Source organism: Natator depressus, chromosome 20 (genome assembly GCF_965152275.1).
Source record: "Natator depressus isolate rNatDep1 chromosome 20, rNatDep2.hap1, whole genome shotgun sequence".
Lineage (NCBI taxonomy): Eukaryota > Metazoa > Chordata > Testudines > Cheloniidae > Natator > Natator depressus.
The window spans coordinates 1,906,337-1,929,163 of NC_134253.1; the positions used below are offsets into that span (position 1 = coordinate 1,906,337).

Sequence of the window (22,827 nt, forward strand, 5' to 3'; positions counted from 1 at the left end):
GGAGAAACTGAGGCACAGAGAGGGGCTGCAATGCCCCCAGGTCACATAGCAAGCCAGTGGCAGCACCTAGAACACAATACAAAGGTCCTGGCTCCCGGCTCCCAGCCCTCCTGCTCTAACCCACCAGACCCCACTCCCCTCCCAGAGCCAGGGAGAGAACCCAGACATCCTGGCTCCCCGTCCCCGCAGCTCTACCACGTGAAATCTCCTCTTTTCTGTGCCCAGGGCAGTGTGGTGGAATAAATGAGTTCTGACAGTGGTGCCGGGCTGGGGAATCCTTTGCTAGGCGCTCTCTCTCTCTCTCTCTCTCTCTCTCTCTCTCTCTCTCTCTGTGTGCGTGTGTGTGTGTGCGCGTGCACGCACATACACGTGCGCCAGGGGCTGGACACAGAAAAATCCTTCTTGGGTTTCTGGTTAGTGTCTCGGGTCTGTTAGGCCCTGTTGGGGCAGACCCGGGCAATAAGCGATTGTTCTCCTGACAGTGTCCCTTTAATAACAATAAAGCCTTTTTCAAACATCAGAGACCCCCAGCCAGAGGGACCAGCAGCCCCACAGCTGGACCATGGAGTCAGGCACGAAGGGAAGCCTGGGGTAGGGGGGCAGGGTCTGCGAGGAGAAAAGCGGGGTCACTGCAGAAAGGGGTGGAGTCATTCCCCTGTACTTTGGTTTACCACCTGAACCAGTCTGGGGCCCCGCAGGGCTGGGATCCCCCTGGAGCAGCGGGGTTTGACAGACTTGAGCAGCTCCAGCCCCATCCAGCAGGGGGCAGCGCTACACCCGTCCTTACACACCCTTGTCCTATGGGCTTCGTGGGCAGACTGGAGACGAGGTCCCACGTCTCGACTCCGGCAGCCGCCTCTCCTGCTGAAAGAGCAGCCCCCGGCTAACGAGGCAGAGTCACCCCCATCTGTGTGTGCTCCCCAGAGACGCCGCCCTCCCCCCCCACAGAACCCCACCCCCCATCAGGCCCCCCGAGTCCTGGGGAGCCGCCCCGAGGTTTGAAGTGGCGCCGGCCAGCAGGCTCCCGCGTGGGGCGTGGGTCGCTGCCCCAGGCAGGACGGGGGTGCCTAGCCCGAGACGGGCACAAGGCCGTCGCTGCCCTCGCTCCAGTTTGTCACCCAGTCCTTCCTCTGGATGGTGCCCGTCTTCTCCTCGCGGAACAGCTGGCGCTCCTCCCGGGGGATCTTGATGGCGTGGTACTGCGGCACCGCGGCCTGCTGGTACCGGGTGCGCCTGAAGAAGCCCACCTGGAAAGAAGCCAGAGAGATGGAGTCAGCGCCCGGCCCCCCTGGCAGAGGCCCAGAGGCCCCCGCCCCACGGGGGGGGCGCCTGGGGCAGGGCTGGGCCCCGGCAGGCGGAGGCTGCGTTGGGCTGGATCAGGGGCGCCCCCACATGGCTGCCGCGTGCATCAGAGGGGGCGATGGGAGGCCAAGGCAAGAGACAGCGTCACCTCCCCTGCAGGTCTGCGCCAGGCTCATCCCCACGCGGCAGGGACGGGCCCAGCTCCTTCAACGCCCCTGGCAACTCCCAGCCCGACGGCCCCAGGCCGGGGCACCCAGCACACGGGCATGCAGCCTGCCACACCCAGGCGCTGGCAGACACACACACCCCATCGGCACCCGCCCCGGCACACCCAGGCTCTGGCCTGGCACGACCCCCAACGGGCCTGGCACACCTGCACACTCATGCATTGTTGCTTCAGATGCTCTTGCACACCCGAGCACGCCCCTCACCCCCCGTGAACGGGGGGGGCTGGGGGGGACTGTTACCGCTAGTCCTCCCCGGCTTGTTTCTCCACCTCGGAGGGCTGCACAGCCAGCCGGGCCCGGTAATAGTTGGCAGCGTACGGGGCGGCTCGGCTGCTCCGCTGGAAGAAGCCGCACTGGGGAGGAAGCGAGGCCGAGGGGAGAGCGTCAGGCCCAGGCCAGAGCGCCGGACCCAGGGGAAGCCGGGGCAGGAATTTCTCTGGGTGGGGCGAGTGGGCAGGGGAGCTGGAGGAGGCTGGGAATCTTGGGCCCTGGGGAAGGGGAGTCCCAGGGGGTGCATGGGGAGGGGGTGTTGCTGGAGGTGGGAAGGGGCAGGGGCCCAATCCCTGGGGGCACATCTGCCCTGGAGCAGAGACCCGCAGGCAGGGGCCAGGGTAGCCGGGTCCCCCCTCCCTCCCGCTCTCACCTTCCACAGGATGGAGACCAGCAGCCCCAGCACCAAGACCCCGGCCAGCACCGCGATCAGGATGATCCACCAGGGGACACCCCGGGCCACCACCGCGCTCGGGTCCAAGTAGATGGTGACAGGGATCTGCGGGGGAAGGGATCAGCAGGATCAGGACCGGGAGGCGGGGCAGGGCTGGGGGGGAATGGCCAATTAGGTACCTGTGTGGCGGCGTCCTTCAGCACCAGGCTCCGGACGGTGGATTTGACGGTGATGTTGGCGTGGACGAGCAGTTCCACAGAGGTCACGGCCGGGTACTCCTGGGGGCAGGGACATGGCTCAGCCTGGCGCCCACACCCGGCCCCCCGCCCCCCCGAACCGTTCCAGGCGGATGCAGGATTCTGCACCATTTCCTCTCGTAACGTGCGGTGCAGCAGCGACTCGGCCCCCGCGTCCCACCCCAGAGCTGGCTGCACCGCCGCGGCAGGGCAGGCCAGAGCCGTGCGGGGAGCCTGCATCCCCTCGCCGGGCGCCGGCTCACCTCCAGGAAGGTGCTATTCCACAGGCGCCCCCAGGCAGTGAGCACGGCCGAGCGGTTGAAGCTGGAGAGCGGGCACCGGAAGACGAGGCAGCGGGCGGTGCCCCGGGCGCAGTCCTGGAGCGGGGAGACAGCGGGTCAGTGGGCTCCGGGCAGTGAGGGGCGGGGGGAGCCTGACCCAGGTGGACAGCGGGGGGTGGGGGTGATGTGACCATCCGTGGCTGCTGTGCGGTGCAGCGTTCAGGGGCCAGCGTGCTCCACCCCAGAGGGGGTTGCGGGGGCGAGCCCTGGGTATCCAGGCTGGAGCGCGCTTCACCGTGTGCGGGGAGGAGAGATTCCCATCCCCCCCACACACATACAAACATACAAGTGACCCCCAAACCCCCACCCCAGTCCCAGTCGGGATTACCCCAGCCCCCCCCGCCTGCCAGGATCTCCACCCCACAGAGCCGCTCTCACCAATGTGACGTTCTTCCTCTCAGCGTGGGCGCGGTGCCACCAGGACCCCGTGCTGGGCACCTCCGGGGGCTCGGCCTCCCTCCTGCTCCTGCCCTGGCCGTGACCCTCCTGGGGGCAGTGGGAGAGGTCACCGGGCGGCTCCGTCTGGGGCTCCTGCCCCCCATAGCTCCCCCCAGCCCCTCTGGGATGCTGCAGCACGAGCTGTGCCCCCCAATGCCTCCTCCCCCCATGCCAGGACCCTCTGGGGAGGCTGGGCTCTCCCCGCCCGTGGCCCTGTGCCCCTGCACGGCTGGGCACCGCTTAGGGCAGGGCCCCAATCCCCATAGCTCCGTCCCTGCAGCCGGGGGCTCCAGTGCCTCGTTCCCCTCCCCCCGGGGGACCCCAGTCCTCTCCCCCCCTGTGGCCTCAGAGCCAGAGACACCCCGAGATGAGCAGCAGCTCCCCGCCCCCATGCCACGTACCAGTGCCAGCCGTAGGGGGTTGGCTGCCGGGCTGCAGGCCACACGCTGCCCGGGCCAGGCCGCCAGCTCCAGCCGCAGCGGGTAGAGCAGCCACTTGCCGTTGGCGATCTCGTGGGGCCACATGAGGTTGAGGAAGGCCGAGCCCAGGGTGCTGAGCGACTGGCCCCGGTTGGAGACCTGCGGGGGGCAGGGACCCTGAGCCAGGCGCCGCCGGGGGAGACAGGAGCCCTGGCTCTGGGATGAGCAGGGGATACCCTGGAGCCAGGACCCCTCTGCCCCCTGAGTGCCCTCCAGCCACTCACCGGCTTGAGTCTGTGGGGTAGGGTCAAATGTCCGTCCACCCGCCCAGATGGGGAAACTGAGGCACCGAAGGGGGAAGAGATTGAGCTGGACATCCTGACCCCCAGCCCCCCTGCTCTAACCACTAGACCCAGCTCCCCCACCCCAGCTGGGAATGGACCCCGGCGTCCTGATCCCAGCCCCCCCATGATCCGCAGCTCTAGACCCCAACCCTTCTGCAACCATGGGGCGGGGGGGAATGCCCCGGGAGCCGCCCCTCCCCCGAGCAGGGGTACTCACCGTCACCTCGTAGCGCACGGCGCTGCCCACCTGGCCCTCGCTGCGCATGGCGCTCTCGCCCAGCACCCGGCCGCCGAAGAACAGCTGCCGTGGGACAGCCACGCTGCGGGGGGGCGGGCAGGGTCAGGGGGGCCGGGGAGAGCCACGCAGAGCCCCGCCCCCGTCCCCACCCCATCCCGCCCAGACGGCTCGCCCCGCTCCCACCCCAGCCCCTGACAGCTCCCCCTGCCCCCAAGCTGCCTCACCCCTGAAACCACCCTCGATGGCTCGTCCCTTCCCCCGCCCGGGCCCCACCCCCAGACGCCCCATCGGGGGCACTCACCCCGTGACCGACAGGGGCAGCTCAATGACCACACGGGCCCGCGCCGTCACAGGCCGCAGCCCCGGCTGCTCGCTGATCCTGGGGGGGGAGAGATGGGGGGGGGGAGTCATGGGGGCTTCCCCCACAGCAAACCCCCCAGTGACCAGCTTCAATTCCTCCGCCCCTGCCCAGCCCCTGAACATCACCCAGCCCCCACCTGGCCCCACTGCTGCCCAGTACCCCCCATCACCTGTTTGCTCCCTCCGACCCCCCGCCCCTAGACTCTCCCCGGGGCGTCCCCTACCCCCACCCAGCCCAGCAGGGGGCGCTCACGTGCTCAGCTCCAGCTCCAGCTCCAGCTCCTGGGTCTCGATGGTGATGCCCGAGGTGCTGACGATGAGATAGAACCGCACCTGGGGGGCAGAGGGATCAGAGCCATGGGGGGGCAGAGGCCAGGGGGAGCAAGAGGGAGGTGGTGAGGTCTGGGCGCAGTGCGGGGGGGGAGCGAGTTCTGGGCGCAGCGCGGGGGGGGGGAGCGAGGTCTGGGCGCAGTGCGGGGGCACCGGAGGGGGAGCGAGGTCTGGGCGCAGTGCGGGGGGGGGGAGCGAGGTCTGGGCGCAGTGCGGGGGCACCGGAGGGGGAGCGAGGTCTGGGCGCAGTGCGGGGGCACCGGAGGGGAGCGAGGTCTGGGCGCAGTGCGGGAGGGGAGCGAGGTCTGGGCGCAGTGCGGGGGCACCGGAGGGGGAGCGAGGTCTGGGCGCAGCGCGGGGGCACCGGAGGGGAGCGAGGTCTGGGCGCAGTGCGGGGGGGGGGCGAGGTCTGGGCACACTGGAGAGGGGCACTGGAGGGACTGCGGGGACTAGGGGGCAGGAATTTGGGGGGCTGATCCCCACCTGAGCTCCGCGCTTCATGGGGCTCCCCAGCTCACATTGCACTTGCGAGGCGTTCGGGTTGGGCAGGCAGGGCTGCTTCTCCTGGAAAGGTTGAGAAATCAGAGACCGGGGCCTACAACCCCTGCCCCTGCCCCTGCCCCCCACCCGCGCCCCCCTCCCGTACCAGGCCGGGCCCGGCCCACGCGTCGTGGCCCCGGATGCCGGAGTAGGGCAGGGCCTCGGGGAAGGTGGCCGTGAGCAGGGCCTCGTGGGCGTCGTCCCCGTCCCGCTGCGGGGCCGCTGGGTCCGAGGGCAGGTTGGTGACCTGGATCTCCAAGGCCACGTCCTTCTGGTCGCTCATGGCAAAGACGGCGGTGCCATCGGCGCCCCTGCGGCGGAGAGAGGCAGGCCCAGTGCCACGGTGAGGGGCCCCCGCGGGCAGCAGCCCAGAGACCTCCCCCGGCTCCCCACCTCATCCTGGAGACAGCAGGGGGGCACCATGCAGGGAGCTACTGCCCCGGAGGGTGGGATCTGCCCCCAGACCCTCCCCTTGGATAGATCCCCAGCCCCCCCCACTGGGAGTGACCGGCCCCACTGGGCCAGCTGGGGTGGGCCAGCAGGTCTGAGAGGGGCCAGTCCATGTCTATTACTCCTCCCCCAATCCTGCGACCCCCGGGGCTCAGCCCCAGCCCCCCTCACCTGGGCAGGGGCAGGAAGTCGGAGTCGCCCACGCGGGAGCAGAACTGGTATTGCAGCTGGAGGTTGCTCTGGCAGATCTTGTCCTCCCCGCAGCCCTGCTTCAAAAAGTTCACCTGGGGACAAACGCCCCGATGGGGGCGGGTGAGCTGTGACGGCCCCCAGGCAGCGCTCCTCCCCCTCTGCACAGCGCCCGCCCCCCAGCAAGGGCTCTGCAGGGCTCTCCCGCCGGCTCAGAGCCCTGCCCCAGAATATTCCCGCCCGGAGCCCAGCTATGCTCACAGCCCCGACAAACGACGCCCGCTCTGGGGTGGGGCCCGGCAGCAGCAACTCTGCACAGGGCTCACTCATCCAGCACTGACATGCAGCCCCCTCTGGGGTGGGGCCCGGCAGCTGGTCACCAGGACACAGCAACCCCCGCAAAGGCTGAAACCGCCAGGAGGGGCAGAACAGTCCCCGGCGCCGGGCGCTGGCCAGGGCACCCTGGCGGAAGGCACCAGGGGATCGGCACTGCCAGGAGCTCTGATCCCACAGGACGAGCTGCTCACAGGGCAACGGGCCGGGGGTAGCGCTGATGGAGGGGACAGCGCCTCCTGCGGGAGCCTGTTCCTTGCAGGTCTCCCGTCCGAGTGCTGAGCAGGCCTGACCCCGCTGAGCGGGAGCCCAGGTCCCCGGGGGCCGTCTCCCAGGAACCCCCCTCACCTCTTCCCTCTGGCTGCTGGGCAGCTGGGCGTTCAGCACGGGTATCAGCGGGGGCAGGGCGGTGTCCTGGACCTGGCGCTTGCTCCGGGCGTGCTCGATGCTGTACGTCAGCACCACGACGATGGGGCGGAGCTTGTCCCGGATGCTGTCCTGCAAGGAGAGGGAGGAGGGGGCTGAGCCCATGGCACGCTGGGGGGCAGGGGCAGGGAGGGGCGGGGCGGGGGCAGCAGGACGCACCTGGAGCTGGAAGGTGGCCTTGACACAGGCAGGGGCGCGCTGGTGGGGCAGCTCCACCACGTCCGAGAACTGGTGTTCGGGGTCCGTGGGCTTCCGGTCCAGGAAGGCGACTCTGGGGGCCTGGCCCCGCTTCCGCCGGTCCACGTCAGCGTCAAAGGTGTACGCGAGCACTGGGGGAGCAGGGACGGAGGGCATGGGCTCTGCTGTGGGGGGATTGCTCACCCATCAGCCAAATGCAGCCACCTCTGGGGTGGGCACGGCAGTTGTTTATACAGGGATCTGTCACCCACTGCTGAGATGCAGCCACCTCTGGGTTAGGGCTCCCCAGGTAGGTTAGAGCACCCTCAGGGTTGCTCTGGGTTATGTCCTGCTTCCCTTAGCATCCTCTGGGCTCTGGGACACAGAGAACAGCCATGGGGCAGCGTGCTCTGGGTGTCTCCCTGTGCCGGGTCCGGGAGTAGGGCGATGCAGAGGGGGGTATTCTCGAGGGGTATCCCCCCATCCCCACCAGCGCAGCACGTCCAGGCCTGGGGAGTGCGGCGGTACTCACTGATGCGGGGGCTGTAGCTGGCAGGACTGGCCGTGTAGCTGAAGCAGGCTCGTACTTCCACGCTGCACAGGGAAAACACAGAAAGGCTCGGACTCAAACCAGCCGTCCCCCCTGCCAACAGCAGAGCTGAGACCCTTGCCCCCCATCCCCGGCTAGGGGGACTCGGCACCCCATCCTCCGGGGAGGAGGAGGAGGAAGAGCAGGGCCAGTTGGTTCTCTGCATAACCCGGCTCTGAGCAGCCTCTGGGAACAGGAATTTGCCCCTTTCGTCGGGGTCAGAGTGTGCCGCTGCCCTTGAGACAGGCGGCACTAACCCCATTGTACCCCTGGGGAAACTGAGGCAGGGATTGGCCCAAGGCTCAACAACAGGTCAGTAGCACAGCTGGGCACAGAACCCAGGAATCCTGGCTCCCAGCCCCCCTACGCTAACCACCAGACCCCACTGCCCTTCCAAAGCTGGGGATAGAACCCAGGACTCCTTGGTCCCTGCCCCCACTCCCTACCGGCTCTAACCACTAGACCTCCCTCTCTCCCCGGGTGTGGAATGTGTACGTGGCTGGCAGGGGTCGGGGGGTTTCTAGGCACGGGGGTGATACAGGCACACCTCTGGATCCCAGGGAGCCTGGGGGTGGGGGTGAGGACGGGCAGCTCCCTCCCCAGGACCGGAGGGCCGCTCTCACCAGATGCCCAGGTGGCGGGGGCAGTTCCTGCTCTCCAGGTCGATGTTCTGGGGGGAGAGGGAGACGTTCTTGGAGACGTGGATGACGGGCCGGGCTCTGCAAAGCAAGAGGGGAAACCGCTGACAAAGGTGCCCAGCCGGACCGCGCCCCGTCTGCACCAGGCCTCCAGCTCTGCCCAGTGCACCGGGCGGCCCAGCCCCTCCCGCCCGCCGGGCACGGTTGGAGCCGTCGGCTGCACCAGCGTCGCCCACGTGCTGATCCAGCCGGCCGCAGTGCGATGCCCGGGGCCGGGGCGGGGGGGGCGTCCCACCAGGCCCTGCCCAGCACACGGCTCCCTCCCGCAGGCCTGGGGGCGGCCGGCGCCCACCTGTACAGCACCACGCTGTCCGAGAGCGAGCCGACGAGCAGGTCCGGGTAGAGATTCCCGTCGACGTCCAGGCCCCCGGACAGGGAGTAGCCGAAGGTCCTCACCCCGACGCCTTCCCCGTCCAGGACCTGGAGGGGGACAGAGGGACGGACGGAGAGCCGGGGACGCAGCAGCTGCCTCTTGGGGGCGGAGCCGCCAGCATTTAGGACAGGAAGTGAAGAGGGACCCTGGACCCCAGCGGGCCGGTGGGGGAGGGGCTTGGGGAGGAGCCCGTGGACCCCGCAGTTCAGTGACACCCCCCCCCTCCCCCCGGTGCCCCGCTTGCACCCTCTCACCTGGGCCGGTTTGGTGACGATGCCCAGGCTGCTGCCGTGGTAGATATAGACCTTGCCGGCTCCATCAAATGGGGCTCCCACGGCGATGTCTGGGGACGGGGGGCAGGGTTATGGCTGGAGGAGGCCAAAAGGGGGGTCTGCACCACCCGGGCACTTGGGCCAGAGCTAGGGCAGTTCCCCTGCCCAGAGCTGGATACTTGCCACGTGGGGGGTCCCTCCCCTCCTGCAGGGGCGGCTCCATTCCCCAGACCCCAGCCCACACCCACAGGGGGAGCCCCCCAAGGGACGGCGCTGTCTCCCCAGAACCCAGGACCCCAGATCAGACCCAGCCAGGCTGCCTTTGCTGGCACACGGCTCCCCCGATCCCCCCTCTCCCCCCCCCGAGCAGACCCCCTCCCGCCGACTCCCCAGCCCCTCACCCTGGAAGCCGTCCTGGTTGAGGTCCCCGAGGGCGGTGAGGCTGATGCCGAACATGGAGTGGGACGTGCCGTTGAGGCGGACGGGGCGGGTGCCCGCCCAGCGCCCCGCTTGGTTGATGTAGACGTAGGCCGCCCCGCCGATCTCCTCCTGCCGGTCGAAGAAGTGGGGCGCCCCCACCACCAGGTCCATCCAGCTGGGCAGGGGCAGAGGGCAGCAGGGTCAGGCCCGGCCCCTGCCAGCTCCCGCCCCATGCCCAGCGCCCACCAGCCCAGCCCGCCCCGGCGCTGCGGGGCTCAGGTCCCGACCCCCCAGCCCCAGGGAGCCCGAGACGCCCCCGGCTCACCCGTCGCTGTTCAGATCCACCACGGCCACGGCGTAGCCGAAGGAGGAGGTGAGCTGCTCCCCGGGCAGGATGACCTCGGGCACCAGGCGGTTGACGTTGTCCCGTCGCAGGATCACCACGGCCCCCGTGTGGTTGGCCCGGGGGGCCCCCGTGACGAAGCTGAGCTGGTTCTGCTGGGTCAGGCCCTTCCCCGAGTCCACGGAGAAGCCTGCAGAGGGGGGCAGAGAGACAGGCGGAGTTGGGGGGGGGGTTCCCCAGAGCTGCAGGCCCCAGGGCTCCTCAGGAGCAGCAGGCCAGGGACTGCCCTGGCCCTACTCAGCTCGGGTGGGGAGAGGCCAGCCCAATCGGCCCCCCCAACACTGGCTGAGCCCCCTGCTGCTGCATCCCGGGGGGGATACACGGGCTCTGTCCAATGCCGCGCCGTCGGCCAGCGCAGCCCGGGCGTACGTGGGCCCCGTACCAGCCAGATGCACCAAGACCGCTGCCCCCTGCTGGATGGAAGCAGCAGGGCGCCTGCATGTGGCAGAGGCTCTGTACTGCGCAGAGCTAGTGGGGATTCCCCGTAGCTGCAGTAGCACGGGCTAGGCTGGAAGGACCTGGCACCTAACCTGCCCCCCGCTGAGCCCGCACGTGGCCGCAGGAGGCCAGGTCATGAGCCGGGGCAGGACCCCATGTGGTCACGCCTGGGGCTCTTTGAGGCTGGATAGAGTCTCCTCCGGCCACTGACACCCCCCGCCCCCCGGGGAGATGAGAGGTTTGGCTAACACATACCAAGCTCACAGGCTCCTGGGGGCTGGACAAAGTTCGGGGGCGGGGGGTGGCTATGGGGCACCAGATGTGGACTCCACCCACTCATCCTCAACCCCACCACATGGCCTAAAGCCAGGCCCCCTGCCCCCTCCTCCATATCGGGGTGGCCCAGATCACAGTGATCCCCAGCGCCCGGCCCCTCTGCTGCTCCATGTGTCTGTCTGTCTGTCTCTCTCTGCTCGGCCCCCCCAGACATTTGGCCTGAGGACCCGGGATACAGCCATGGGGGCGGGACGATGCGGGGGCCGCGGGACACGCCTCATATTTCAGATACCAGAGTCCCCACCTGGTCCCCAGGTCCCAGCTTGGGGGGGCGGGGGCAAGGCCCAGCTGGCGAACACCCGGCAGGGTGGGGGAGGGGTGACAGTTCCGCAAGGGGGGGGTTCCCCTACAATGCTCAATGGGTGCGGGGGAGGATTGCACAAAAACAGCAGCTGGGTGAGCCTTCCTTCCCCCCCCCCGACACTAACATGTCTCTGCTCTCCCCGGGCCTCCGGCTGCCCCTCGCCGTGCCTCAGTTTCCCTGCGGTGCTCTCTAATAGCCCATTGGACCACCCAGCCCATTGGACCGGCCTGTCAAAAATTAGAGGGAACCTTGGTGGAGGGTGTCCGAGGGTTAGAGCTGAAGGAGGTGGGGGTGAGAGTCAGGACTCCTGGGTTCTATTCCAGCAGCTCCAGGGATGCGGCTCCCCCGGCTGGTTGCTGAGGGCCCCCCCGGGATGATGCCAGGCAGGGTGTGCCCATGCCACGGCCGAACCCCCCAAGCACTGCTCCGTGGCGGCCGTCTCTGGGGCCCAGGCCGGCAGCGGGTCAGCGCGTGGGAGCTCCCTGCAGGCAGGAGTGGAGGCAAAGGGGGGCAGCAGCTGGGGCTCAGCGAAGGGGGGCACATCCTGCTGGCATGCGCTGGGGAGAGCCATGCACCCCCGAGCAGAGCGACACCCCCACGCACCCCACAGGACACACCACATGCAACACACAGCCCAGGGCACCTCGGGGACTCTTCCAGGCTCCGCGTCCGTCTCCCCCCAGGGATCCCCAGCCCCCCACGGCTGCTGACCCCCCACCCAGGACACCCCAGCCCGGATGGGACCAAGTGCCCATCCCCGGAGCCTGGAACGTTCCCTGATGGCACGAGATGCTCACGCCCGGCAGTGGAGCTGGCCTCCCCCGGCGCTGGGACTGCCCCGACTCATGGCCTCCCCCCGGCACCCAGGGGGGCAAGGGACGGTGCAAGCACCTGGAGATGTGCGGGGTGGGGGATCCTCCCCCCCGCTCGGGGCCTGGGGACAGCGGGACGCCCCTCTGAGCAGGGAAGGGTTCACGCCCCCTCCCCAGTGCCAGGACTTGCACGGCCAGCAGAGGGCAGCAGAATCCATGTTCCCGGGGCAATGAGCACCAGGATGGGTAAATATCTGGGCACTGGCCTCCAGCCGGGCACATGGAGCCGCGGAGCCGGGGGGAACGGCCAGTGCACCAGCAGGGAGAGAACCACGCAGGGGTGTGCGTGTGGGTGTGTGCGGGGTGCGTGTGCGCGTGTCTGGGCAAGGACAGTTTGTGCACGCACATGGGGACCTGCCTAGGGAGGGGCAGGGGTGAGTGTGAACGGGCGTGTGGGGCTGCGTTCAGGGAGGGGCATCAGTCACCCCTCTTCCTCCCCCCACCCCGAGCTATAGGGCGGCAGGACCCGGGCGTGGCGCCCCCCGCTGGCCCAGGAGCAGAAAGGAGTTTTCGTTTCCCCTCAGCTCCGAACGCCAAGAGGAGAACGCCGAGCTCGGGGGGCTGGGGGGAGGCAGCCGGCGCCCCCGGGGGCGGCACAGAGCCGGGCGCCCAGCCGGCCGCTCGCTGACAGGCGGGCACCTCGCACGCCGCCGCGGTTACAAACCTAAGTTGCTATTCTGGGCCACGTCGCCGACGGTGCCGGGCAGCCGCTCGCCGGGCTCTGCCGTTTTATACACCAGCTGATCGGGGTCTGCGCTATGCACGTTTGTCATAAACAGCAGCCCTGTGGGGCCGCGCCAGGCCGGGGGGGGGGGAGAGAGAGAGAGAGAGATAGAGGGTTAAAGGATGGAGACCCCTCCCCACCCAGGCAGCGGGGAGCCCCAAGCGAGGGCACCGAGGGGTCGGCCCCCCGAGCAGCAGTGGCTTGACAGAGACTCTCCGATCACCCCGTTTCCCTCGCGGATTTCGTTCCCGGCGAGCCCTGGGGGTGACAGACTCCAACGGCCGCTGCCAACGGCCAGGGGCGGGTTTAGCCCTGGTGCCCGGCCCTGCCCGTGGCCCTGCCCGCCGCCTGGCGGCGCTCCCTACCGAAGTAGCTGTTGGCGGGCACGGGGATGAGGGAGGGGTCCTGGTCCTTCTCCCCCCCGGCTTCGTAGGGCCCGTCGTCGTAGGTACCCAGCTCCAGGGAGCTCTGGTTAACGAGCTCCACGCGCAGGTCCCCTGCCAAACCAGAGAGGGGTTAGTGGGGGCAGGGTGGCACGGGGGTGGGCGGGGGGGGCCCAGGCACAGAGATGGGGGGCCCGGGCACAGAGATTGGAGCTTCCAGCGTTGGGTCTGAACTGAAGGTGGGCACACTCCCTAAGGAGAGAAATGGTGCAGCCCTTCCCCCGCCCGCCCCCCCCCCGGCCACGGGCCCCTTCCCCCACCCTGCCCCTCCCCTGCCATGCACTGTTCCCCACCCTGACGAGTTACCACCAGTCCCAGGATAGCTGGGCCCATGCTCTGATCCGGGGGGCGCCCAGTCCCCACTGTCTGTGGGCATGGGGTGAGAGGAGGGAACACCCCCGTTCCCCTGCCCCGGCTCACCCTTCCAGTTGTAGGTGCCGGGCGCCCCGAAGAGGATGTAGTGGTTGTCTGCGGTGAAGCCGGCCGACACCCCCTGCTGGCAGAAGCCGAAGCGGTCGTGGCCCTGGGGGCGCCCCTCGCAGAACTTCCACTCGCCCCCGTCCAGCTCCTCGCCCACCGTCAGGTCCTGGCTGAGCACGTAGCAGCGCCCGATGACGTCCCGCGTCTCCAGCGGCTGGTTCACCCGGTTCCGCGACTCGTAGAGGTGGGCGCAGGTCTGGGATCGAGCCGGGGGGGTGGGTTAGAGAGAGTCCCGCCCCCCTTCCCCACGTGCCTGATGCCTCTCCCCTGCTCACACCGTCACTCATGAAACACGAGGGCCTCGCTGCTTGGGGAGGCAGGACACAGGGGACCCGGCTCCTCAGCTGCTGGCTCTGGGGAGCGACTCACCTCAGGCCACACAGCGAGTCAGCAGCAGGGCTGGGAATGGAACCCAGGTGTCCTGGCCCAGCCCCCCTGGCCTAACCACTGGCTCCCCCACTCCCTTCACAGCCAGGGAGCGAACCCAGGTGTCCTGGCCCAGCCCCACCCCCTGGCTCTAACCCACTAGACCCCCATCCCCACCCACAGCTGAGAACAGAACCCAGGAGTCCAGGCTCCCAGCATCCCCAGCTCCACCCAGAGGCTCTGCAGCCCTGAAGGAGTTAATGGAGCGGAGGGTGCCGCGTTGCCCCCCCCCCGTCCCCCCCAGCAATGCCACTCACCGCGATCTTGCCACCGGCGCCTTGGCTCTTCACGCTGACCCCCAGCCACTGGTTCTCCTTGCTCTCCTTGTGCAGGTCCACTGCGGGGAGGCGCAATCAGCCGCCATGCAGACAGCCCCCCGGGGCCCCTGACGGAGACCCACTGCCAGCCCCCCACCCCTCCCCTTACAGCAGACCCTTGGCCCAGGATTTCCACCCACTCCGCCATGGGCAGCGCTGGGCACCAGCCCAGAGACAGCTCGGCCATGGGCCACGCGCAAGGAAACGGGGCCAGATCCTGCGTCTGGCTGCAGCGGTGTAAATCAGGAGTAAGTCCCCACCCATTTCAATGGAGTCACTCTGGATTTACCCCAGTGTCACTGAGGGCAGGGTCACCCCCCCCACACACACAACACACACACACACACACTGGGGATTTACCCTGGGGCCACCGAGAGCAGGTCCCGGCTCCCACCCCCCAGCCCCGGAACGACCGTACCTCCCTCGTCGATGGGCACGCGCCAGCAGTCGTCGATCTCGTGGGTTAGGGGGCAGGCGTAGAGGCCGCCCGTCCGGTTAGCCCTCTGGCCCGGGAGGGCTGGTGCCTGCGGGGCACCCACCAGCATCCTGGGGAGAGACGGGCGAGCGTCAGTGGAAGGTGGGAGACGGGGGCAGCTGCAGCTGGACGCCCCTCGGGACAGGGTCCGGGGCTGCAGCGACGCTGGGCTCTGAGCCTGGGGGGCACAAGGGGCCCATGTACAATTGCCAGGTGACACCCCCCTGCCCCCCGGGGTCAGTGCCCGCTGTGGGGGAGGGTCAATGCGTGGCCGAAAGCAGCTGCCAGCCCTGGGACAGCCACGCCGCGGTGACCCCCACGAGTGGGGTGGTGCCAGAGCCCTGTCCCGGGGGGGCCTGTGGGCAGTGATGAGCTGCCAAAATCTTAACAACAGGTTCCCTCCTTACCCCACGAGCGGGTCGTTGCCCACCCCCGCCCCCCGGGACTCCTGCCCCATCCAACTCCTCACTTTCCTTGACACACACCCCCCCAGAACCGGGCAGGAGGGTCTCGTGGGCCACCGTAGCGGGTGCCCACCCCACCCCTAAGAGCCAGAGGGACCTGCTGGGGGGCGAGGTGGGGAGTCCCGGCGGTGCTTACCTGGGGCAGCTCCCAGGAAGCATCTGGCAGGTCCCTCCGGCTCCAAGGGGCGGGGGAGCGTAGCTGGGGGGGAGCAGGGGGAGCGGCCGCTCCCCCCACTGATCCCATCAAAAGTGGCGCCTTAGGCACCGACTCCGTGCGTGCTCCGGGGCTGGAGCCCCCACGGGGAAAATTTGATCGGTGCAGAGCCCCCACTGGCAGCTGCCCGCCCCATGCCCAGCCCCAGCTCACCTCTGCTCCGCCCCCTCCCCTGAACCCACCCCCCCTCTGCTTCTCCTCCCCTGAACCCACCACCCCCTCTGCTTCTCCGCGCCCCCCGCCCCCTCCCCTCAACCCACCGCCCCGCTCTGCTTCTCCACACACCCCCCCGCCCCCTCACCTGAACCCACCGCCCTGCTCTGCTTCTCCACACCCCCCCCGGCTCCTCCCCTGAACCCACCGCCCCGCTCTGCTTCTCCACGCCCCCCCCCGGCTCCTCCCATGAACCCTCCGCGCCCCCCGGCTCCTCCCCTGAACCCACCGCCCCGCTCTGCTTCTCCAGCGCCCCCCAGCTTCCCGCCAATCAGCTGTTCGGCGTGTTCAGGGGAGGAGCCGGAGGTGGGCTGGGGGTGGGGCAGGGAGCTGCCGGTGGGGGCTCTGCACCCATCATATTTCCCCCGTGGGGGCTCCAGCCCCGGAGCACCTGTGGAGTCGGTGCCTAAGGTGCCACTTTTGGCCGGTTAAATTTAGAAGCCCTTTTAGAACCAGCTCTCCCCCGCGGATCAACCGGTTCTAAAAGGGCTTCTAAATTTAACAACCGGCTCCAGCTCCCCACTGCCTGTGGGTCTCGGGCTCCCATGGCCAGATGTGCTGGGGATTTGGGGGAGAGCGATGGGCCCAACAAAGTCAATCCACGAGCTGGTGCCCAGTCGGCAGATGGGAGCAACCTTGGGGTCACTCCTGCCCCGGGGCGGGGTCCAAGCTGGCACCCCTAGAGGGGAGCAGCCCCACGGCCCATTCCCTGCCTCCTCCCCCCCGCCCCCCGCCTTCCAAAATCAAACAACTAAACAATCAAACGCCTGGGTGTAGGAGCCAGGGGGAGGGGCTTGGATAGGCCCCACCCCTCTCACCAATTTGAACCCCCCCCCCCCGCCAATCCCTGTCCCAGGACTATCACGAAATCTGGATGGGGATTTTTCCATTGTGGTGGCCAAGGCCGCGGGCTGGGGCGGGGAACGGGGCAGGCAGCTCTCCCGGGGGCAGGACACAAGGGTCCAGTGCTCTGGGATCGGGGCGCCCAGCCCCAGCCAGGGACCGGGCCAGGGGGCCCTGCTGTGGGGAGGAGAAGTGGGCATGATGGGGCTGGGGTGGTGACTGGCACCTGGCTGAACAGTCGGGAGGGGACCCGTGGCTCAGGACGGGGGGAGGGCTCCCGAGGCCTCTGCCCACGCAGGACGAGGGGCTCCCCGCAGGGCGCCCCACACGGATCAGCCGTGCCCAACAGCTGCAGCCTCGGAGGGGAGCCAGCCCCGGTGCCAGCTGTTCTCAACCGCCCGGGCCGCTCGCTGTGAGGGGGGCAAAGAACAGCTGGATCCCCCCGCCCCCAGATTTTAGCCTGTCCCTAGCACACCTGCCTCACGCCCCCGGTACCAGCTGCAGGGTCACAGCCAAGGGGCCGGGGGGCAGGGCACTCGCCCAGCGCCAGCGACTGCAGCCTGCCCGAGACAGAGAGAGACGGGGCCAGGCCAGGCTGGCGCCAGCCAAGTGGGGCAGAGAGCCAGGCACAGCGGAGACTGCAGGTGATGGGCGTGTACACAACCCTCAGCCCTGCGCAACCCCCCACCGAGACGCACACCCAGAGCCCCACGCAACGCCCCGCACAACCTCACACACACACAGCCCCGCACAACCGCCCACCGACCCACACACCCAGAGCCCCACGCAACGCCCCGCACAACCCCCCACCGACACACACACCCAGAGCCCCACGCAACGCCCCGCACAACCTCACACACACACAGCCCCGCACAACCGCCCACCGACCCACACACCCAGAGCCCCACGCAACGCCCCGCACAACCCCCCACCGACACACACACCCAGAGCCCCACGCAACGCCCCGCACAACCTCACACACACACAGCCCCGCACAACAGCCCACCGACCCCACACCCAGAGCCCCACGCAACGCCCCGCACAACCCCCCACCGACACACACACCCAGAGCCCCACGCAACGCCCCGCACAACCTCACACACACACAGCCCCGCACAACCACCCACTGACACACACACAAAACACCCCGCAAAACCACCCCCACAGCCCTGCACAATGGAATGGGCCACGCTCCCCTGGTGCTCACAACCCCCAGGCGGTTACACACGCGCACACACACACACACACACACAGTGCCTGCCCCTCCCCCCCAGAGCAAACCACTGCGTTTGCCCTTGACTGAGGTGAAACCCAAGGTGTGATCTAACACCTGGGGGGGGCAGGGCTGGGAGAAGAGGGGACTCTCACACCCACAGAGCTGGCTGGTGGGATGGGGGGGAGCAGTGACCCCACCCCACCCCAGGCTGCACCCAGAGCAGGGAGACAGACAAGGTGAAACTGACCAGGGAAATGGGCAAGGCCACCCCACCTCTGCAGACTGGGAGCGGGAGGGATGGGGATGGGGGGCTGGATCCTGGGCGGTTGGGGGGAGGCAGGGGAGGGCAGATTCTGATGGGAACAGCCTGGAGCACCGGCCAGGAGCCAATCACCACATGCGATAAATAACCAGGACCAGAAGCTGCCGCGTAGTCAGGGAGTTAATCACCAGGTAATTAATACCCGGGGAGCCCCCAGAGGCAGAGATGCAGGACTGGGGGAGAGTGCGACGGAGCAGGGGGGTCTCTGCTCTTGGCTGGGATCAGGACTCAGCTGCGGGGGTCACGCCCCAGTCTCAGGGCCACCACACCGGACTGACCCGGAGCCAGGAGCGGGGATCAGGCCCCACACCCACCGGCACGCGCCCAGCACCGGGGGAGGAGCCCCCAGCCCCCCATGGGAAGGGTTTGCCCAAGCCTGGGGCGATGGCAGCATTGGATCGCGCCGCACGCACACTGCTCCCTCGTGCACCAGGATGGCAGCCTGCCCCGCGCCTGTCCCGCCCCGTGCACACCCCCCGGGCACGGGCCCTGGCACAGCGATGGGCGAACTCCTGTTTCCTGGCGGCCCCAGCCACGCTCCTCCCCTCGGCACTGCACGTGCAACCTCCTGACATGCTGGCAGCTGGGCACGCGCCCAGATCTGTGCCCTGTGCCCTGGCGCATGGACTCGCTCTGGCCCACGACTGGCCGGGACACCGGGCCCCGGTGACAAGAGGGGGCAGGGATGTGCCTGGGGCCAAGCAGCCAGGACTGGCCACAGCTTCAAAGCAGGGGGTTCCTGCAGCCAGCAACTCTGGGTGGCCACCAGCCCCAGGCTGGGCTGCACAGACCCTGCCACGCACAGGGACCCCGGGGGCAGCAGGACAGGGGCCAGGGCGCCCAGGAGAGGCCAAGGAGCCCATGACGCAGGCCCCGGCAGCAGGCGGTGAGGAGTCCCCCGCAGCCCCAAAGGGGAGGGAGGTGGAGAATCCTGCCCCAAAGCCGCAGCAGGACCCGGCTCTGCCTGGGACCTCCCGGGGCGGAGACCCCCAGCCAGGCCTGGGCCGAGTCTGGAGCACCCCACAGCCGCTGGCCCAGCCCAGACCCGGCAGCGAGTGGGGCCAGGGGCCCTGCAGCCCTGCCAGGGGAGCTGGGCTGGGAAAGGGCCCCAGGGGCCGGGACCTGGGGCTTGGCTTAGTCCCGTTGTCCTTGCCAGTCGGCCCGTTCGCTGACTAGCACCAGGCCAGCAACAGCAGATTATGGAGCCCCCGCAGCCGGCGCTCCTGCCCCGCCCCCACAGCACCCCCCGCTGGGAGCTGCCCCCAGCCAGCGCTCCTGCCCCGCCCCCCACAGCACCCCCCGCTGGAGCTGCCCCCAGCCAGCGCTCCTGCCCCGCCCCCCACAGCACCCCCTGCTGGGAGCCTCCCCCCGCAGCCTGCGCTCCTGTCCCATCCCCCACTGGGAGCCCCCTCCCCGGCCAGCACATCTGCCCCATCCCCCATAGCACCCCCGCTGGGAACCTGCCCCCCCCAGCCAGCGCTCCTGCCCCGCCCCCCACAGCACCCCTGCTGGGAGCTGCCCCCAGCCAGCGCTCCTGCCCCGCCCCCCACAGCACCCCCCGCTGGGAGCTGCCCCCAGCCAGCGCTCCTGCCCCGCTCCCCACAGCACCCCCTGCTGGGAGCCCCCCCCCCCGCAGCCTGCGCTCCTGTCCCATCCCCCACTGGGAGCCCCCTCCCCCGGCCAGCACATCTGCCCCATCCCCCATAGCACCCCCCGCTGGGAACCTGCCCCCCCAGCCAGCGCTCCTGCCCCGCCCCCCACAGCACCCCCTGCTGGGAGCTGCCCCCAGCCAGCGCTCCTGCCCCGCCCCCCACAGCACCCCCTGCTGGGAGCTGCCCCCAGCCAGCGCTCCTGCCCCGCTCCCCACAGCACCCCCTGCTGGGAGCCCCCCCCCCGCAGCCTGCGCTCCTGTCCCATCCCCCACTGGGAGCCCCCTCCCCCGGCCAGCACATCTGCCCCATCCCCATAGCACCCCCGCTGGGAACCCGCCCCCCAGCCAGCGCTCCTGCCCTGCTCCCCACAGCATCCCCTGCTGGGAGCTGCCCCCAGCCCTGCCCCCTGAACAGCACCCCCTGCTGGGAGCCCCCGCAGCCAGTGCTCCTGTCCCATCCCCCACTGGGAGCCCCCTCCCCGGCCAGCACGTCTGCCCATCCCCCACAGCACCCCCTGCTGGGAGCCCCGGCCCCCCCCCCCCCGCCAGTGCTTCTGCCTGCTCCCCCAGGGAAAGAGAAGCCAAAGCAGCAGGGCAGCTCACGAGAGGAGATAGAGCCGGAGCCGGTAAAAATAAACTGGAATTCACTCCAAATAACTCGGCAGCAACATGCCCAAAAAAGGACAGGGCCAGAGAGATCCCATGAGCGTCTGTGCTGGCCCAGGACACCATGGCAGCCACCTCGGGGGTCCCAGGGGCTTGGCACGGTGCCACCCCGCACCTTCCCTATGCCCCCACCCCAACTCCCCACTGGGAACGCACCAATGCTGCCTCGGTTTCCCCAGCGCCCCACCCTGCTGCCATCCCCACTTAGCTCCCCAGCTAAGCCCCCAGGGCCCCTGCATCCCATGGAGATTTAGTTTCCCTTTGCATCACTGCTGATCCCAATGCGAGGCATGCCAGGCGCATCATCCTGGGCTGGTGCCACAGGCCGGCTTCGTGCTGGCGTCAGTCAAGATAAAGAACCCGAGTCACGCCCGGCTAATGCCCTCAGGCAGCAGAATCGGGGCCCAGGACTGGGCAGGATCTTTCCTTCTCCCTCTGGCCTGGGCAGCAGGACACCTGGGTTCTATTCCCAGTTCTGCCACTGACCCACTGAGTGACCTTGGGTGAGCCCAGCCTCTCTGTGCGACTCAGTTTCCCCTCCTGCCTCTTGGCTGTCTTATCTAGTTAGACTGAGCTCCTCAGAGCACAGATGGTCTCCAGTTCTGCTGGTGCAGCGCCTAGCACGACGGGGCCCCGATCCCAGGTGGGGGCCCCTGGGCACTGCGGCCCTATAAGCCCTACCCCTTGCACCTTGCTGCCAGACCAGCACACAACGCTTCGTGCTCCCTGTGCGCTGTGGAAGTGACTGCGCAAGGCACTGGGAATTGGCCAGACACACAGCTGACGCCGAGTTCCCAAAGGGCGAAGAAACAAGCCAGGTGGACCCCAGAAATACCCAGTGCCAGGGATGGGATGGACCCAACTCCCCAATCCAAAGCCCTTGGTGCGGAGCCTCCCCCCTCGGCAGCGTGCGACGGCCCAGCCCCTATTTACACTAATCCTGCACTTTGTCCATGCAAACGCCCGGGTGGCTCCGAGTGAGAGCAAATCCCCCCGCGGGGAGGAATTCCAGGAACGTTTGACGGGGCTTCACCCTGGAGAACAAGGAACATGACCAAAGCCCCCCGTCCCCATGCCCAGCAAAAAGACAGTCACACGTAGGAGCCCTTCCTGCGCCAACCAGGGCGTGAGATCCGAGCTGCCCCAGCACCTGTTCATTAGCCAACTGACCGGCCTGCGCCCTGCCCTGCTGGGAGAGGGGCTGGCATCGCACTAGCTCAGCCCAAAGGGACTTGGTTTTATGGGAGTTTTTATCTTCTCTGGGCAGCGACCTCCCCTCCATAGACCCCCAGGGACAGATCGGGTCTAAGTGCGCGGTGCCAGCGAGGGCACTGCTCTGAGGACGCTCACAGCAGCCAGGGCTCCAAGTGGGGCTCCCGCTGCCAGGGGCCCAGCCCCAGGAGCTCACACTGCTCCCGGAGCCCACAGCCGCTGCCCCCGAATCCCAGAGAGAGTTGGCAGGCACCACGACAGGCCAGGAGCCAACAAAGATCGGGCCGGAGGCGTGATAGAGGACAGCACATTCCCCTGGCTGCCGCTGTGCCCACGCCAGCCCTGCATCACCACCAGCCATGACTCACCCGGCTTCAAGCAGCTGCCAGGAGCCCCCAGTTCACCCCCCCCCAGGTGTCTCAAGGGAGGGCACTGAAGAGCCCCTGGGGGGCATTATAAGACCACAAGCCTCACCCTCACTTCTCGCCCCACCTTCCGCAGTTGCTCTGTGCACTCGATGTGCCCCAACCCAGAGGTGGCACCATCCCAGCAGGGCGAGTTTGCAAAGGGGCTAGAGAAGCACCATATCCCCACCCCCGTGGAGCAGTGGGGCAGGCCCAGGGGGAATCTCAGCCTCCCACCCCCATGGATCCAGCCAGCCCGGGGTCAGCGCTATCGATTTCTTCTCCCAGCTCAGGCTCCAATCCCTGCTGAATAATTCACAGGGGGTGGGACCCGGGGATTTGGGCCCAGGGCAGCTCCCAGAGTCTGGGCCCCTCACCTAAATGGCCCATTAATGATTCTGAGCAGAGCCCACAGCTTCATTAATATTCATCAGGGCTTCCTTTAACCCTCCGCAGGCTCCCTCGGCAGCAGGGCACACACTGGCCCAGCTGGGAGCCGCCTGCGTCCCTTGCCCCAGGCAGCTCTGTCCCTGCACCCAGTGAGAGCCCAGTGGGGCCGGGCAGAGAGGGCCAGAGCGGGGCACTGCCAGGCTGAGGACCGCAAAGCGCTGACATGGCCGCTGTCCATTGCTCCTGCATCACCAGCCATGCCACCTGTACAGAGCTCAGCGGGCCCTAGCGGATAGAGCACAGCACTGGGCCCAGGGAGCCCTGGGTTCTGCTCCCACCTCTGCCGCAGGGTGACCTTGCCCAAGCCTTTTCCCTGCCCCGTGCCTCAGTTTCCCCATCTGCACAATGGGGATAATGACACTGTAAAGTGCAGGGAGGGGGGGATTATTACACAGCTCAGCTCTGCCTCCCCCCAGCACATTCTCCCACCAGCATGTCTGCGCCCCCCTGAAGGTCCCCAGCCCGTGCCCCCTCCCACCCCCCCAAGGGATCTGGGCATCTTCTCCTCTATGGGCAGCACCTGGGCTGCTCCAAACAGCGCCCCTCCTCTGCCCCCCCCCCCGGGGGCACCAGCAGGGCCCCTGTGTC

The 22,827-nt window shown here is 68.6% G+C and overlaps 1 protein-coding gene across 6 annotated transcripts; it reads right to left on the reverse strand.

Moving 5' to 3' along the window:
* Positions 1-995: 995 nt before the first annotated feature.
* On the reverse strand, positions 996-21,653 carry ITGA7 (integrin subunit alpha 7). 6 transcript variants are annotated; one of them, XM_074935483.1, is made up of 27 exons: positions 15,185-15,223; positions 14,528-14,655; positions 14,050-14,129; positions 13,307-13,562; positions 12,809-12,940; positions 12,384-12,503; positions 9,692-9,899; positions 9,348-9,541; positions 8,929-9,017; positions 8,594-8,721; positions 8,227-8,322; positions 7,547-7,608; positions 6,997-7,166; positions 6,760-6,909; positions 6,061-6,173; positions 5,546-5,750; positions 5,383-5,463; positions 4,823-4,902; positions 4,511-4,588; positions 4,189-4,291; positions 3,610-3,786; positions 3,149-3,256; positions 2,693-2,806; positions 2,373-2,471; positions 2,173-2,298; positions 1,770-1,882; positions 1,107-1,247 (listed from the first exon to the last, which is right to left on the reverse strand). In XM_074935483.1, exons 1-26 carry the CDS (start codon positions 15,205-15,207, stop codon positions 1,772-1,774), a joined length of 3,231 nt encoding a protein of 1,076 aa, XP_074791584.1. In that variant the 5' UTR covers positions 15,208-15,223; the 3' UTR covers positions 1,107-1,247; positions 1,770-1,771. The 6 variants fall into 6 exon arrangements, with proteins under 6 accessions (XP_074791583.1, XP_074791582.1, XP_074791586.1 ...); XM_074935482.1 differs by lacking the exons at positions 1,770-1,882; positions 15,185-15,223 and adding an exon at positions 21,524-21,653 and having other exon boundaries at positions 996-1,247; XM_074935481.1 differs by lacking the exon at positions 1,770-1,882 and having other exon boundaries at positions 997-1,247.
* Between the last annotated feature and the right edge of the window lie 1,174 nt (positions 21,654-22,827).